The sequence below is a fragment of the Labrus mixtus genome, chromosome 5, assembly GCF_963584025.1.
Source record: "Labrus mixtus chromosome 5, fLabMix1.1, whole genome shotgun sequence".
NCBI classification, from domain to species: Eukaryota; Metazoa; Chordata; class Actinopteri; order Labriformes; family Labridae; genus Labrus; species Labrus mixtus.
Genome location: NC_083616.1, coordinates 7,118,858 through 7,137,916, shown reverse-complemented (window position 1 = coordinate 7,137,916; position 19,059 = coordinate 7,118,858). Strand labels below are relative to the sequence as shown.

The following is a 19,059-nucleotide window of genomic DNA, read 5'->3' as shown; positions in this document are numbered from 1 at the left end:
ATCTAAAAGCATTCCAAGTATTGAACATTTTACAGCCTTTAATATAAATACACACAATCACAGACACACTCAGCTCTGAGCACTCTGTGTGTCTTTGTATTGATTGTGCTGCATTGTTATTTGTGCGTCTGAACACTTCATATTTTTTTTGTGTCTTGCTGTTCTTTACCTTTCCATATTCCTTGGTGTGTTGACCACCTGCAGAGCACACATGCACACATACACTCATGCACCCCCCCCCCCCCCCACACACACACACACACACACACACACACACTCCTTAATGACCCCTCTCCCCCTGGTCTCCTCCTGAGTGCTGACCTGCTCTGCTCCTTTAATATTGGTGACAGCTCGTACACTTCTAAATGATCTGTTATTATCTCAGGGGCCTCGTCCACGGGACCCCACTGTGTCCAAAGGTCATCCTTCTCTCTTCTATCGATTAAGGTGGTCTGTTAGCTCAGGGCTCGATCACTCTGAACACTAACACGTTACTAAAAGCTTCTCTGACCGACAAATACAGGAACCATTGCATAATGCATCTGCCAATAAGGACAGGAGGGCTACTTAAACATAAAGACACACACACACACACACACACACACACAACAGTTACCTTTGTGGAAGCCATAATTCACAGACGTAAAAAGTGACAAACTAAATAATCCCAAAAATACTTTTTAATTTCTTATCAATTGAACAGTTTGTATTTAATGTATATAATCTCTATAATGTGATGTACTTTATACTCTACATAATGTATACGAATAACATAATGTATACAATATGTACTGTATGTATATACAATAATATGATCATGCATATTAGATCTTTATCATTTATATATCTACAAAATGTATAAAATGTTTTTAATGTATGTAAATAAATGTAAACTATATAATCTTTATATCATCTTCACAAACAGTATATATACATTGTGTGTGTGTGTGTGTGTGTGTGTGTGCGTGTGTGTGTGTGTGTAGGTGTGTGTGTGTGTGTGTAGGTGTGTGTGTGTGTGTGTGTGTGTGTGTGTGTGTTTATAGGTGTAAAAATAAGCTCAAGGTTACTCACACGTCTTAAAAGAATTCTCTGTCCTCATCTGAGTTTGACACAATGAAAAACAAGCTCTCTCTCACACACACACACTAATAACTCTCTCTCTCTCTCTCTCTCTCTCTCTCTCTCTCTCTCTCAGCTGTACGAGCTGGACGATGATGAGAAGCGTAAAGAGTTTTTGGACGATCTGTTCAGCTTCATGCAGAAACGAGGTGAGATTTGAAATACACACATCTGCTCTAAAAACATTTTAAATGCATTTCAATATACACGTTTTCCATTAAATATATGATAAGAACATTTACATACTTATTGAATATACATCTGTTTAATCAAAGTTTTAAAAACACACAGACTCTCAGTGTTTAAGGGCGCTCTCATGGCATTCACGTGTTGTATTCAGCGTTATGTACAAGAGGAAACCTCAGTTAGTCCTGGAGCAGTGTGAGTGCAGGCCAGCGGGGGAATGGGGAGGGGGGGCCATTGTGCTTAAGCACGATACGGGACAACTTTGCCTAGTGTGAGTGTGCTGTTGTTTTTGAAATCATTTCATATTTTAGAGGTTATTATTAAATGACACAGGTGTTGAGAAAAGTACTTGAAAACTATACTTGAGTAAAAATATAGATACCTCACTTGAAAGTCACTGAGATACAATTCAAAGTCTAATTAAGTCTTAAAGTATCAAAAGTATCTGCTGTTACTTAAGAACATTTCCTTACTTAACCTCCATTGGTTTCCTCTTACTCCCGCTTTCTCTCTCTCCTGTTGTTCCCTCCCTCTTTGCAAAAAAACACACTAGCATTGTTCATAACATAACAATCAGGCTATTGAGTCAAATGTTGACAAAGTATGTTAATAATCAAATCAACAATATCAATCAATATCAACAAATTGTAGAAAAGCCATTTTCCATCTTTGTAGCCAGACACAGGTGAGTGTGGTCAGATTTGTGTGTGGTACTAAATAACACAATCATTCAGAAATAAGTCGACCCAGCTGTGCAGTGATTTATAGTTAGAATTGTTTTTAATGACCTCTTCATTCTTAAATACATTACCTTAACACTGGTGTAACATCAGATGTGAGTGTTGTATGAGCTTTAAGTGTGTCAGTGTTGTTTTACAGACACAGGTGAGAGAGTCAGGGCGTTCATCAGTGAGAAATAATCATTAACACATGAAGGATGTCTGGCAGAGATTTAAGGATCAGGTGTATCTGATTGTGTTGATGTTGAATTTTGAGATGAAGTGGGATGATTTGATGGGGCAGTCAGATGTTGGAGGGACATTGCCCCACCCTGCCTAGAGCGGGGCCCGAGTACACATTCAGATAGTTTATCCCTTTCTATTTGATTGACAGCTCAGTGTGATTGTCAAGGTTTCTGTAAAAGCAGATTCATAATAATTGATTATTATTAGATTATTTAAAATCAGTTGGTGGAGGGTCTCTTTAATTCTCTATTATTTTAGTATCAGTTCATCTGTTGTATGGAGAGTTTTTCTCAGAGTGAGCGTTCAGCAGCTGTTTCACAAACAGATCAGTGTTCTTAAGTGTTCATAATGTGAGGAAGTGAACCCCCCACTGCTCAGTATAAAAACTCACAATGAGGCTATTTCAGGAGCACAAGGTCAGAGACGTGTTTTTCTCTATTCTTTGTTCTGTTCACATTTTTAACATGTCTGAATATAAATCTGTTCTCATCAACATGACCTTCACTCAGGAGGGGAAAAACAGACTTTTACTGATTTTCCTGTTTGATGACATCAGAAAAATGCTCTTAATTAATATGAAAAATAATTTAACAGATAAAACTCAGGTTGTTTTTCTTCAGGTTTTTGCACAAACTCTGTTCTCACCCACTGATACTGTCCAACAAGTTCAAGATAGAAACTCAGATTACACAATAACTTTCAGAGCTTGATCTCTGGACACAAAAAAGTCACACCCTGACATGGATCAATTGTGTTCTCTGATAGTAATACATGTTTTATAGATGTAAATAATATACTGTTTAATGTCTGTATTTCTATTTATTACATGGAATTTTTTTAGATTATAAAAAATGGAATCACTCGTGTTTTAAGGACTGGTTATTAAAAAAAAAACAGAACAAATTATGAATTAAATAATCATTAATTCCCACATTACGACCTTTTATATTTGAATCTTATTTACACTGTTTTCAAATAAAATAACTTACTCACACTAATGTGAAAAAGAATCTGTTATGAAATTTGAAATATTTACATTTGGATACGCTTTTTTTGTTCTTTATATTACTATTTTTGTAACACAATAGCATGCTCATACTCTCTGAGCAGACATAAGCAGGATTTTATAATGCACCTGAAGTGAGATGTACAGAAGAGCTCAGTTATGACTAACTATGAACTCTCTGTTGGAATGAGACACCCGGTCAGGTGTGTGATATGACCTCAGATCATATCCATAACACACACCTGGTCTGTTTCGGTAGTCAGATACAGTCTTCAGTGTGTGTGTGTGTGTGTGTGTGTGTGTGTGTGTGTGTGTGTGTGTGTGTGTGTGTGTGTGTGTGTGTGTGTGTGTGTGTGTGTGTGTGCGTGCGTGCGTGCGTGCGTGCGTGCGTGTGTGTGAGCAGACAAAGCCTGTGATGGCTCCTTTGTGCTCTGATAAATCCTCGCTGTGATTTACTGTCTTTTCTGATGAACCGATGATTATCTCTCGGGGTTTCCATCTTCTCCTCAAACACTAAACTTTTGTCCCGTCCGCGTCACGTCCGAGCTCAGAGTGGAGGGATAAAGAACTAGTGAGAGTTACCTTCAAAAATGTACGAGTGTTCGATCGCTGTCACCATAAATACTCCTCTTTATGTTCCCTCCCTTTATATTTCTCTTTGAAGTGTGCAGAGAAAACACAGAGCTGCTGCAGAGTTCACTGTTCACTTCATGTCATTATTGTCCTGATAATATTGTTAGCTTTACTGTTATATACACTGTGTTTGACTCAGACAGTGTCATTGTTCAGCTCAGCATAATAACCCTGTCATTTATTAAACATATGGATATTTCTCAGAGTGAAAAGAAAAAACAAATAAACTGCCTTTATATCAGGATTACTATGATGAAATGTAACGGCCTGTGAGACAAAACACCATCCTTTAAATCAACAATTTAAGTTTTTGACCTCTTTATCCTCTTCAAGCTCTTTGTTAACATGTTGAGAAAAGAAAAACGATCTTGTGCTTTTTGTAAAACAAAAGTGAGGCGCTAACACAAAGTACTGTGCGTTGATGAAGATTATAGCATATAAACCATCACTGATTGTTAAAATGAAAACAGGATAATAGGAACGATTATTAATTTAGTCTTTTTTATGATTATTCAGCCTCAGTGATTCATCTTGAGATTATTGTATGTACATAATTATGAATATAGTACACACAGAGATTTGTATGCTATACAGGAATCAGAGGGCCAAATTATTACTGTTAGTACAATTCTAAGTACATTTTAGTGTTTCTACGTGTACAGGTGAAATACTAGGTACTTTCATTGCATGCATTACAGGAAAGCGTTTCAACAGTCACACATTATTGAGCTGCTAAAAGTTCCTCTGACACTCCAACACTCTGTCTGGTGTCTCCTTTGTCATATCTGTCACTTTCATTTAAATATGTTTACGCAGCCTAGAAAAAAAATACCATATAGAAGTAATAAATATTCAAACGAGAACTCTGAAGGCCGAAGTGGAGAACGGTTCCATGTGAACAGCATTTGAACATGGGTCAGTCGGTCCTAAGAGATACAGTATGCAAAGCTTTCATTCAGTTTTATTTGACATATTTCTACTTTTAATACTCATATTTAAATAATAATGCTTCATTTAATGGGATTAACACAGAAACCATTGAAGCAAATTCAATCTACTTTGTTAATTAAAGTAACCAGTAAGTAAGTAAACCAGTAACAAAAGAACAGCATGCTAACAGTTCTGTTTGTTTTATAATGTGAGACGGTGATAATAGCATGATCATACCTCCTACCACTCCTCCTCCTCCTCCTCCTCCTCCTCTCCGCTTGTCCTCCTCCTCCTCCTCCTCCTCCTTTTCCTTCTTCTTCTGCTCCTACTTCTTCTCCTCCTCCTCCTCCACCTGCGCCTTCTCCTCCTCGTTCTCCACCTACTTCTCCTTCTTCTCCTCATTCTCCTCCTCCTCCTCCTGCTTCTTCTCCAGCTTCTTCTTCTCCTTCTCCTTCTCCTCCTCCTTCTCCACCTCCTTCTCCATCCTTTTCTTCTCCTTCTCCTCCTCCTCCACCTGCTACTCCTCCTCCTCCTCCTTTTCCTTCTTCTGCTCCTACTTCTTCTCCTCCTCTATCACCTGCTCCTCCTCCTTCTCCTCCTCCTCGTTCTCCACCTTCTTCTCCTCCTTCCTCTCCTTCTCCTCCCCCTCCTCCTCCTCCTCCTTTTCCACCTTCTTCTCCTCCTCCTCCTCCTCCTCCTCCTCGTTGTCATTATGATCCATGACCTGATGGGACAGTTAATGCTGACAAAAGACTCCACCTCTCTCTTTTATTCTTCTATCTCTTAGAATCGCTTGCTCTCTCTTTCTCTCTCACGCACATACACACACACACACACACACACACACACACACACACACACACACACACACACACACACACACACACAGTATTGAAAGTACATACGTCTTGTTTTTAGGAGATGTCTTTGCGACACAAAGCCTGCACACTGTATTAATCAGCTCCTGAACGTGTCCGATCTGATAGATACAAATAAATCATGCTTTTATGGATCACTTCTCTATTATTATAAATATCTTCATCAGCAGGTAGTTTTATTGATCACTTCTCTTTATTATTAATATAATAGTTTTATTGATCACTTCTCTTTATTATTAATATAATAGTTTTATTGATCACTTCTCTTTATTATTAATATAATAGTTTTATTGATCAGCAGGACGAAGAGGAGGATGAGGAGCTCTGATTCTGCTCTCGCTGTAGGTCTCAGGTCTCAGGATAGATTGAGTCCGTTTCAGGTTATGAACACAGATTCTGCAGGTGAGGGGAACAGACTCTGGAGTGTGAAGTGTTCAGACTCTGTGTGTGGTACGAGTTCATCATCTACTCGTGCTTCAGCAGTTTTATCTCTGCAGGAAAACAGTCAAAAATCTGTGAACTCACGGCCTGAGTTCTCTTGAATGTCTCTCGACAGACAGATTTCTGTGTGAGTTCAGAAATGAATGATTTCAGCTCTGATATTCATCACTTGGAAACAAAATGACTGGTGACATTCCTGGCCCCTGCTTGTGGAGTGATATAATTATTATTATTGATAATCTGAAAGCTTTTTCTTCACTGAAACGTTGTTGAATTGACTCCAGCTTTAATAAGAGGTCTATAATGCAAAAGAATGAAACCATCTTAAAAACAGTCTGTGGATAAAATGTGATGGAGTGAATGTGTTTGCAGGATCAGAGAGGTGAGTTTATCAGCCTCTGTGAGGACACTGTGTGTGTGTCAGACAGCAAAGATGTATCACATTAAAAACTAAAAACAAGGTTGTAGTTAATTTGATAATATTCTCTCTTTAAAAGATAAAAAATACATTATTAATTTAAACTTATGTATTAAATCATTTTAATAGTTAAATCTTTAAAGGCAGTGGAACATCAAACTGAATCTGTTCATTCAGAGACGCAAATCTTTTCTATGGATTCAAGTCAGTAAATTGATTAAATTATCATTGATACATAAAAAAAAGCATTAATAATTTAACTTATGTGACCTGCTTGTTAGGTAGTGAGTCAAAGTCACCTTTAACATGATTCATTTATTTAAAAAATGGAGAGTTAAAAAATAAGCCATCAAAAATAATTAAATGTTTTAGAGGAAAAAAATATTTCAACGTAAACTTTAAACAGGATGTGGCTAATAACTGGAAAACTGAGGAACAAAACAAAACAAGACACTGTATGATTAAGTCTGTTTATCACTGTGGGCCTGGCTCACAAAGTGTGTTCTTCCACCCGCTAAACCTGGGCAAATTTAATAATTTATCAAAACACACACAAAGGGTTAAATGTTCCCCTAGCTGTGCTGCAGAGCAAACAGCATCTCTGTGCGTCAGTGTTGTTTGTATGTATTTGAATTAGCCATTATGCAGTCTATTGTGTCAACGTGTAATTTACATAGACCGGTGCTATCAGCCACGCTCAGTTACAGTGAAAAAAGTCTGCTGAGAGTTGATGGTAATTTAAAGAGATGTCAGGCTTAAACTGTCCAGTGATCAGGACAACCATTCCACCTCTGTATGACCTAAAACAAACATTTTCTGCACATAGAGTCTGTAAATATTACTCTGACATTACGATTATTTACATAAATACAAATCAGTCTGTCAGCGGCTCCACACTTCTTAGTGCTCTCACAGGCTCATTACAGGGAGGAAGCTTTGTTAAAAATGTTGAAATGTGTATCACATCTGTAAAAACCCAACTTCAAAAACACTGGAAAAAGTTCCCCCTCCATCCAGCTCATCATCTATGTGGACAGATTTGAGGATGAGAGCGCACAGCGCAGCAGAGATAGAGGAGGTACTGATGGCTCAACTCCACAATCAGAAAGTAAACAAGCGCAAACTGCACAGAGCAGAACTTTTTTTAACAGTGTGTGTTTACGCTTGAATATCAGACGTGTAAAATACTTTGTGAATTAGACCTTGAGATGGAGCAGATAGTGGGAGCAATTGGTGCATAATTCATGGAGTTCTGTGCGCAGCTGTATACCATGAAACCATTATTTATTATTTGTATGTTTAAAGGGTTTTTGTTAAGTTTGAAATTTAATTTAAAATCTGAGCTGGAAGAGTCCAAACAGTCGACGTCTCCTCATATAATGATCAATAATCATCACTCTGAGCTTCTTTTAAAGTTAAACATCGTGGGTTTTTTCACCCTCTGGTTATTCTGTCTTCATCCTCCTCCCCCTCCTCATCCTTTGTTTCTCTTCAGCAGCAGTTTTTTTTGTGTCTGCTGTAGACGGACGATCAATCTTTACTTTAATAGTGTCTCATCTGTCCACTTGCCATCTCGGTGAATGAAGCCTTAATTACTGCCTTTAATTGATGACTTTTTACCTCCTAAGACCGTTCTTCACCACCTCCTCCTCCTCCTTCTCCTCCTCTGCTGCTGTTTGCACTATATTTCTGCACTTATTGATCTCTATTATGGAAAATCCAATGAGCACAATAGACCTCTATCAGCAAAATACAGGTTAATTATCTCAGGGTCACAGTGTGTGTGTTCACAAAGAGAGAAGAGGTGTTAATCTGCTCATCACAGAGGAGGTGCTCATCACATGGCAAGTTACAGAAAATTGAAACTAGTTACAGTTGCTATAGTTACTACTACTAAACATCACTGACTTACTGAGTTACTGCATTATTAAAGAAAGTAGTTATTTGTACAAGTACATTTAGCGTTACCTTTTGTTTTGCTTCAACACTCATATTTATGGTTACATTATTTAGTGTTGCTATGGCACTGTGAGAGGAAAAAACTCATTCATATAACAGTGTCAATCTGTAGGTATTTTTCTTATTAGTTCTCTAAAGTCAACAGACCCAACAGTTCATCTGAAGCATGTTGTCTACAACATACCTGTCAATCTGTTTAGTCCTGGCTGACAGATCGTGTTGCTGGTTGTGATTTAAAAGCAGGCCTTGTCTGATTGGATGGTGTGGCTCCTCCTTGTTCTGCTGAGCTAACGTGAGCCAGTGTAGCACCAAGATCGAAAAGCAGCATGTGGCATTCTGCTTTGGGAGCACCAGCATACCGCTGTTATTCATGGCAGGCCAGTTTGACAGCGACATGTGCCATTTGTCTCTCACTCCAGAATCTACCATTACCATGATTCAAATGTAAATGAATACCAGTGGACTTGCTTTACATTTACTGCCTTAAATGTTAACCTTTTTGTATTTATTAACAGGGGTGCAACATGTTATTAAATGAACATCTACGTGTCTCTTGTCTGTCTCTCATGTAGGCTATACTGAACGTTTTATGGTTTGGTATCTCCGTGATGACAGTAGAGTAGTTTCATATACATGTCGTTGACGGTGATAAGAGTAAGATTGCAGCAGAGCTGATCCCAACTAACAAGGTTAACTTAGCCACCGTAGCCAGTCAAAATTCCAGAAGCGCCATGTGCCATACTGATGCCATGTCAGGAATCCAAGTGCACAAGTCGCTGTCAAACTGGTGTGTCACCAAAAACAGCTGCATGCTGGTGATCCCAATATGGCATGTCACGCTTAGCTCGGTTCTTCCTGAGATTAGAATAACTATTCTTGATGATGGCACGTTTTTCTTCCTGCACATGTAGATTAGAACTAACGGCTATACTGCTGTTGTTTAACTTGTGCAGGGAAAATAAGGTTTTTCTTAGACACAAAGCTTAGAGCCTGAATGATCATCAGCCTGTTTGTGTTTACTGTGCGCTCTATCCTTTTCCTCAGGGTGCCACTCGCCTGCTGCTCGATTACAGTGAACCTGATTCTCATGTTGTTGTCTGCTTTTTCACGTTAAGTGACAAGTAACAAGTATTTTTTTTTTATGGTTTCTTTTTGGGAAATCTATGCCTTTATTTATATTTACGTCCCGCGAGGACCACAGCCTCTGCACATGGGGTGCACTAACCACTAGGCAACCGGTGCCCCCATAACGAGTGCTTTAAAATGTCTGTAATTGTTACGGCCTTGAAAAGTATATAGATAAACTACTATTTACCACAAATACTATAGGATCACTGTAACGTGTCACTCCTAACACTGCTCATCAGAGACGAGGTGTTACCGTGTAGAGGTAGAGCTGCAGAGTTTCACACACAAATCTGTCTCTTTAACTTTCTATAATCCTAATTTTCTAAAATGAGTTTCTTGTATTGTAAAGTTTAAAGACTTTAGATATAAACCTGTAAAGCTTCTGTGTGTGTCTCAGTGTCAGCCATGTGATTGGTGCAGATAAACCCTCTTTATAAGAATCTGTAGAGGTGTATTGATGGGCGGAGCCTCAGGTAATGATATTGATTGTAGATATGGTCCTCTCTCTCTTCAGGGACTCCGGTGAACAGGATTCCTATCATGGCCAAACAGGTGCTGGATCTGTACTCTCTGTACAGACTGGTGACTGAGAAAGGAGGATTAGTGGAAGTCATCAACAAGAAGATATGGAGAGAGATCACCAAAGGACTACACCTCCCTACATCCATCACCAGCGCTGCTTTCACACTCAGAACACAGTGAGGACACACACCCAGCGACACACACTACACACACACAAAAAAAGACACACCCTAAACACACACAGAGACCACCCCCCCGACACACACCATAGACTGTAAACACACACACACACACACACACACCATGAGAGAGACAAAGAGAGACAGAGACACAACACACGCACATAACACAACACACACAGCAACGCACACTAGATACACAGAGACCCCCCCATACACACACACACACACACACACACACACACACACACACCATGAGAGAGAAAAACAGAGACAGAGAGAAAAGAGAGAGAGAGAAACACACACAGACACAGCAACACACACTAGACAAACACAGACACCCCCCCCACACACATACACACACACACACACACACACACACACACACACACACACACACACACACACACACACACACACACACACACACATGCACCACGAGAGAGACAAACAGAGACACAGAGACAAGAGAAAAAGAGAGAGAGAGACACACACACTAAGCTGTGATTAAAATATGATGTTTATTTTCTATCAGAGGATAATCACAGGTGTGCAGTGTAGAGTCATCGTCTGTGTGTGCGTGTGTGTGTGTAATTACAGTGTCTCTGCTCAGTGTTCAATTGAGACTCAGTGCTGTCACTCTCTCATCTTTAAACAGCATGACAGTATGATAAACTTCATTCAGTTTCTACTGAACAGAGGAAGAGCAGAGCCCTGACTCCCTCAGATAAAAACATGTAAACCTGGTCTTTTTAGGTAATGTCAGAGTTTGGTTGAAAACAGTAACACTGATGTGAAATACATCCAAAAATATACTCAAAAATGTGAAATAATTTAAAAAAATGTCATTTTGGTTGTTAAAGAAAAGAAAATGAATTGTGGTTAAAAAGCTTTCTCCAGGAGAAAGTAAGAAATTATGTTTAAAGTGACGTCCTGCAGAGTAACATACATCTGGCCCTCTCTCTCTCTCTCTCTCTCTCTCTCTCTCTCAGGTATATGAAGTACCTGTACCCATACGAGTGTGAGAAGCGGGGTCTGTCCTCGCCAGGTGAGCTTCAGGCAGCGATCGACAGTAATCGCCGTGAGGGCCGCAGGCAGAGCTACGGGTCGGCCATCTTTAATTACTCTCCTGTGGGCACCCCCACCCTGCTGAACCCTCAAAAGATACACCTGTCCCACCTGTCCCACCTGTCCATGCCCCCCCACAACAGCGGCCACATCAGCCAGGTGCCCGGGATCAAGAAAGGTAACACAGGAGTTCTGATTACAACAGGTTTTACCTTTTATTATTTGAATGTTGTTTTTCTGTATTTTATTTGACTGCAGAGAGAGTTAGACTTTCAGTTGCTGTTTTTTTAATGTCCAGGTGATACTCACCTCCTCCTCCACGTTTCTTCTTCTTCACTGTGATGACACCGCAGTCATGACTCAGTCTGCATCCGTGCTCTTCATGGTTTCATTTCATGCGTCGATCTCTAAGTTCACGAGCTTTAAAGCTGAGTGTGAGAGCAACATTTACACTACAGAGAGGATGAGATGTATTGAAAATAATTTCATTAATTAATTAAAGAACAAACAAATCAATCAATAAAAAATCATCAATCAGCACAAACAGCAACGATAAAAATCATTAAAATAAAGTAGTTTCGGGTAAGGAGTGAGCTTAGGATGGTTTAAGCAAAACGAGCCCTCAAACACAAAAATGTCAAAGTAAGGCAGTGGTAAAAATAATTGAATATTACTTTGTGAATGTGCATTCACTTGGCTGAAAGTCATTATTTCACAGATTTTGTAAACTGAGTTCAGTTTATAAAGAGGAAATATGAACTGTGCTCCTATGATCAGCTTCATCTGAGACAGAGAGTTTTATTTAGAATATAAAGTAGAACATGAACTGATGATGAAACCGTCTGCTGAGGAGATGTACTACTACTACTAATAACATGTGAGTTAGTCGTAGTCCTGATGTCATCAGCTGAACAGACTCTAAATAACTCTGATTCATGAAGGAAACAGGTCATGTGATGTTTCCGAGATCGATGTTTCACGTTTCCTCGACCACGTAAGAAGAAGTTAGCGTGTTAGCATGTTTGAAATAGATTTCACAATAAGAGCCACATTTCTATTATTCATCCTGCAACATGTGGACACTCACTCATCACCACAAACAGGAACCATCCACACTACCTCTTTTCTGCACCGCCGATTTTGTCAGGCGTACCTCAGGGAGCGTCTATGTGATCTGTAAATTACATAAACGTGTCGGTATAGGCTGATGTAACAGGAGCAGCACATGTTCTCTTTTTTTTGTTATGTGTTTGGTTTCACATCAACGGCTCAGACCATCACAGTCTGAAATTTAAACACGTTAAAAAACTTTCTTTGGAGTAAGAAGTAAATGAAGCTTCAACGTGGACTCTCTGGTTTCTGTTTGATTTTTATTCAGTAATAATCACTGAAACATACTTCTTAATATTTTCCTTGTTATGCTGACATGAAACTGCTCCTGTCTGTGTATTTTATTCAAAGACAGGTTGAAATAGATTTTTTTATGGTCTGTGCTTCATCTTTTTGAAGTAACAATACATAAAGTATGATAGAGAATTTTATCTTTACAAATAAAATCTTGATGTTTAAAAGAAAATAAGATCCTCCTTGTATGAACAATAAGATGGTCAGACTTACTGAAAAGGAGCAGTAACAGTATAACATTTACACATGGGTTTAATGTAGATTAACTTATAACTATGCAGGGCGCTGGTAGCATTGTGGTTAGTGTGCACATCCCAGAGGCTACAATGGACGGCCTGGGTTCAAATCCAACCTGTGGTTCCTTTCCAGCATGTCAATTTCCTCTTCCCAAATACCGACTCTATCCGTGTCCAAAGCCCAAAAATAAACCTTTAACAAAGTTATAACCACGAGCACAAAGCAGCATGTTCATCTAAACTGTAAAATCAAACACATGCTGGTGACATTTCTTTTAAAAAAAACATAAAGATTTCAAAAAGATAATAAAACAGATTCAGGAGATTTATATGGACCTGATGTAAATCAGCAGCTCTCTAATATTAACACCCTAGAGCTCTGCACAGGACTGTTTTCTGACCATTTCTGCCCGCTCCAAGACAAATTCTGACAACGCATGTTAAATATTCAGAATGACAAACACTGCAGTCATAAAGAGGTGGAATTTTTTTTCCTGATCACAGGAAAGTTAGAGCTCGTCATCTGTTTTAAATACTGCAGTGCAGTTACCGCCAACTCTCAGCAGACAGTCATTTTTAACTGTGTGAGGCTGTTAGTACTGTTTTGTTAATTAGATTATTTTTGGAATGAGGCTGATTAACAGAAAGGGGCAAATTTTTCCCCGATTGACTGCATAATGGCTCTTTAAATACACACAAAACAACACTGACGCACAGAGACGCTGTTTGCTCTTCAGCGCAGTTAGGGGAACATCTTACCCTTTGTGTGTTTTGTGAATTAGACGGTGTCTTTTTTGTCGCCGTTGCATAATTGTTTTCGGCGCAACAACCACACATTGGTATTGTAAATCAGGCCATCGGCTTTTAAAAAGCATCACACTGTGTGGCTGCAGCACAGCCGGCAGACACTTTATGTTCAAACATATACGCAAAGTACTTGCTCCTATAATTGACATAATCAAGAAGATTTAAACCCAGATTTGTCTCAGGGAATGTCTCCACAGAAAAGTGTGACACACTTATCTCTAGTGTTTTATTTAATACGAGTGCTTTATCATTGAAGGAGAGTTTATTTTGATCATGTAAAACGGATTAGTTTTGTTGTCATATAACAGGTGAGCCAGATTTGTGTCCATTGTGTATGAGAACTGTTTTCATAAGTCCAGTTCTCTTACATCGCTGTCAGTTCATTTGAAAATGAGAAATGTCAGACTTAGCTAGCTTTGTCTTCATGTTGTATGAACCAACTTTAATCTTCTTTTCCACATAATTTGTTAATTCCATCATTGCAAACATTAGCTGTCAGGGACTCACAGTGATTTTATTGACCACCCCCATCAATGTTAACACCGCCCACTACCAATGATTTGTGTTGGGTCCCTCAGGATCAGCCTGTTAACACACAAGCAGAAATACAGTAAATATCTATAATCTACCGGTACATTTCTTGGTGATGAATATTTACTCTTTTTACAGTTTCCTCATTATCAGAGCGTTTTCTCCCCCTCTCTCCCCCCTCCCCTCAGAGGAGTCCATGATGTCTAGCTGTCTGCCCGGCCGGGTTCCCCTCCCCCTGTCCCCTGACAGACACAGAGCAGCCCATGCAGCAGCTCAGGCGGCGGCGGCAGTGCAAGTGGCGGCTCTGGAGCAGCTAAGGGAGAAGCTGGAGGGCGGAGAACCACCACAGAAGAAGAAGATGATGATGGAGGAACAGCAGAGGATGATGCACCACGCTCTGCAGCACAACCTGCTGGCCATGAGATCCACCCTTCCACTCAACATCACACTGCACAACACAGGTAATAAACACACACACACACAGGTTAGTAACGCACACATAGGTCAGACACACACACACACACACAGGGATGGGCGGGTGTTACAGTGTTTATCAATGACCAGAACCAACACTTTCACACATGCAGCTTGATGACGTTCATTTCCTGTGACTGGTGAGCCAGTGGTGTGATCTTCATGCACGTAATGAAGCTGCTTCATTCTCTTTTCTTTTTACACTACTTGTTGATACTTTGAATACTTCCAATTATGTATATCATTGATATAAAAAGCTGTCATTAAATTGTTGGACTCTCTTCGCTTTGCTCGCCATCTTGGATATCTCATAAATGTTGCGTCGTGTACCCCACCCCCCTTTTCTAGAAATTTTCAAAACATGATTTTAACATTGTAAGATGCCTTTATTTTACTTTATTATATCTGTGTTATTAGTACCATTGGACTTCTCATACAATAATAATGATACATATTATTTCTGATGCGCTTTAGATTTCAAACTAAGTATGAGTGCTACAGAGAAACAAGAGAATAAAACAACTAGAGAAAAAGTATGAGGCTTTGTTTAATTCTTGGAAAAAAACACTCTTCCTCCGATCGGTACAAATTAAAAGTCCTCTCTGTTTTCAGACTGAATCAAACATTTTTAGAAACTACTGAACTGAACTTAGTTAGTAATGCACCAAAATGAAGCATCTGCCACCAAGTGGCACTTCTATGTCACTGCAAATTACAATTAGGCTTGTAACATTAATTTGACATGTATGATTAAACTGTTGAAGTTTGTAAATTAAAGGGATGTAAGTGTACTTTAATGTTTTTAGTAAGCATGCACATAATATAAAACAACAGGAAGTTTGTTGACCACTGATTTAACGCAGGCTTTAAAAAGAGGAAGTACACGTAGCTGTAATAAGTAATCACTAAACACTTTACAGCACAGGTACAAACACATCATGAGCACACAACAGACACACAACACTCTGTGTGAATACTGTTTTCAGTACATAATGACATCGAACAGAGTCCTTCATGTTTTTTTTCTTTTCATGAGATTTGTTAGGCTGTCAAATAAAACCAGAATCCGCTCATTTTAAATCACTGAATGTTTTTAACATAAGATGTAAATTGAATATAACAGAGAAGATGAACAGCATGGTGAGTGTGATGTCTGTCTGTTATAAGACTTTAATGCGTGTGTGTGTGTGTGTGTGTGTGTGTGTGTGTGCGTGCGTGTGTGTGTGTGTGTGTGTGTGTGTGTGTGTGTGTGTGTTTGTGCATGTGTGTGCGTGTGCGTGTGCATGTGTGTGTGTGTGTGTGTGTGTGTGGAATTACTAATAGTCACATAGTTCATCATATCATTGGTGTCATTTAAAGCTCACAGATGTTATGAAGCAGACCGCAGCCTGTCATGAGTAAAAATGTGTGTGTGAGTGTGTGTGTGTGTGTGTGTGTGTGTGTGTGTGTGTGTGTGTGTGTGTGTGTGTGTGTGTGTGTGTGTTTGTGTCTGGAGTGTGTGTGTGTGTGTGTGTGTGTGTGTGTGTGTGTGTTTGTGTGTGTGTATGTGCGTGTGTGTGTGTGTGTGCATGTGTGTGTGTGTGTGTGTGTGTGTTTGTGTGTGTGTATGTGCGTGTGTGTGTGTGTGCATGTGTGTGTGTGTGTGTGTGTGTGTGTGTGTGTGTGAAGGCGAGGTGGTGACAGATCATCAGTCACATGACCCTTAATGATGGAGGCTAAAGAAGAGAGAGAGGCCTCTGAGCTGATGTGATATCATTCTGTCTGCATCACTGCTGCTCAGATTAGTCCTAATCACAGCTCACCTGACATCTGATGGAGACACACACACACACACACACACACACACACACACACACACACTCGCACACACACACACAGGAGATGACTGTTTTGTGCACCTGTCTGCACACCTGTAATCATCCTCTCATCATACTGAATAAACGTCATATTTGAATCAGAGCTCAGTGGTTATGATAAGGCAGAGCAGAGGGAGCCGATCAGCAGTCCTCTGATATCCAGAAAAGCACATATTTTATTTAACAGTTGATTATTGACAACTTAAATCCTGAAGGTTTATCGAAAGGAAAGAGGACGAGGTTACAATTTTTTTTAAGGCGTTTTGATTTTATTGACGCTTTTCTGATCAGAAGCTGGACGACTTCATGAACCTGTATTTACTAGAATGATGTCAAACGGTGCACCAAGATGGCTTTGTTGACAGTTTACGACTTTATTTTAATTCGTAATTGAATGTATTCTCAGCAGAGGGGGGCAAAGGACATTAAAAATGTAACTTTGGTAACCGTTAACAAAGACGTTAACTTGATAGCAGCTCATCAGTTATTTCTGTTAATAAAGACCTGAAGTCTTTAACCGGTGTTACGGTTTATAGACTGGCCGTGTTAGCAAAATGTGCTTGTGGTTGTCGTAGTTACAGACATATTTGGTATTTTTGACATTATAAAATACTAAATTAACAAAGCAGCACACTTTCCATCCTCGGCATCTGTTGTAACCATGATACAGAGTCGGCAGTTAATATGGTCACTTTTTAAACCGTAACACCCGTATTATAAAACAAACAATAGCTTTTTTTTAACATCAGCTTTGGACATCTTAATTCCAGATTGGAGATCGTAAGAGGCTATAATGACTTTATAGTATAATATAATTACACACGTCTGTATTATAAATCTAAAAATAATAGAAACTTTTCTGATCTGTCACCACTGTCTTCACTTCAGTGGCGCCTCGGAAGTACCTTCATGTAGGTCAAGAAGCATTTCACAATAAAAGTGCCCCGGGCAAAGAAAGGCATTTTGGCTCTGTTATATGATAAGAGAGTACAGAAGGCACTTTGCTCTTGCTCAGGTTGTCTGTGATCCACATGTGAAGGCAGGGTTTGGACATTAACAGAAACTGACTTTACTGGAAGTTAAAGGTTTCAATTATAATTTTTCAAATTAATCTCCTTGTTAAAAATACATTTAAAAAAATGAACGTTGTTATCCGATGATTCACAGATGAATGGACGTGTGCTCAGCTCTGATTCACAGTATAAACAAGAGTGGAGAAGAACATGCTGGTGACCAGGAATGAAGCAGTTTCATTAAGTCCACAAAGATCACACCAGTCATTCGACATACATTTTCCTGAATATTTTTCCTGCTGCAGTCACACATCTGCTCACCCCAACTTTTTGTGGAAATTTTACAAGGAGGCTGTCAAGAAAAGTACTTGGTAAAGACGGGTGAAAAACTCCATTAGTGTTCACACATGCACCAAAACCTAAAATAAAATTCCAGTACATTTTCAGGAGTTTTGTGTTTGTGTGACTACAGAAATACACAGAGTGGTTGTTTTCTCTGAGACAGTGTGTGTGTGCGTGAGTGCGTGTGTGTGTGCGTGAGTGCGTGTGTGTGTGCGTGAGTGCGTGTGTGCGTGCGTGCGTGTCTTAACCATCACTTTTATTCACTCTGGTTCTTCTCCAGCTGTGCAGTATTCATTTTAAAGTGACCTGTCTGTATTTGTGATTTTCTGTATCTGTGTGTGTGTCTATCTAAGTGTGTGTGTGTGTGTGTGTGTGTGTGTGTGTGTGTTTGACAGCTCTTTGTCCTGCTGCTGTCACTCCTCAGACTCTCACCGATCGTGCTCGTTGTGTTCCTGCTCTAAATGCTCATATCGAGTTTTCCTCTCTGCTCCTCTCCTGACAGATGATAGACAAGAGGCCGCATTGAACCTGTCTACCAGCGGCATTAGCAGCATCAACATGTCAATAGAAATAAATGGAGTTGTCTACACAGGTAAATAGAGGGGCCGTTTGCTGATGTAATTGCAGGCAGGAAATTCAATAAGTTATAGCAGCACCCTGGTGCTTAGTCCTCCTCACAATTTGATGTCTTTGCTATAAAATCCATCGTAATGAAGTGGCAGTCCAATAGAGTTAAAAAAGTTAAATATCTCAGAATTGGGCCTGTGGAGCTCAGGTCGATGAGGCTTATTGTCTTATATGTGTGTGTGTGTGCATGTGTGTGTGGAGGTAATTACTGCCTCTGCTTTAACACAGACCTTTATGTCAGGGTGTAAGCCGGCTGACCATCACTTCACATCACAGCCTGTCTGACATCCTCCTGATACACACTCATTTCATACGTCTCATATATCATAAGTATATA

General features: G+C 39.5%; 1 protein-coding gene across 1 annotated transcript in view; it reads left to right on the top strand.

The window, feature by feature from the left end:
• The window catches only part of arid3c (AT rich interactive domain 3C (BRIGHT-like)), a 37,660-nt gene that overhangs the window by 13,125 nt on the left and 5,476 nt on the right, over positions 1–19,059 (top strand). The window contains exons 3-7 of the mRNA XM_061037511.1: positions 1,196–1,268; positions 10,178–10,361; positions 11,357–11,610; positions 14,599–14,871; positions 18,598–18,687. Of these exons, the coding sequence (XP_060893494.1) occupies positions 1,196–1,268; positions 10,178–10,361; positions 11,357–11,610; positions 14,599–14,871; positions 18,598–18,687 (874 nt within the window). The remainder of the gene's footprint in view (positions 1–1,195; positions 1,269–10,177; positions 10,362–11,356; positions 11,611–14,598; positions 14,872–18,597; positions 18,688–19,059) is intronic.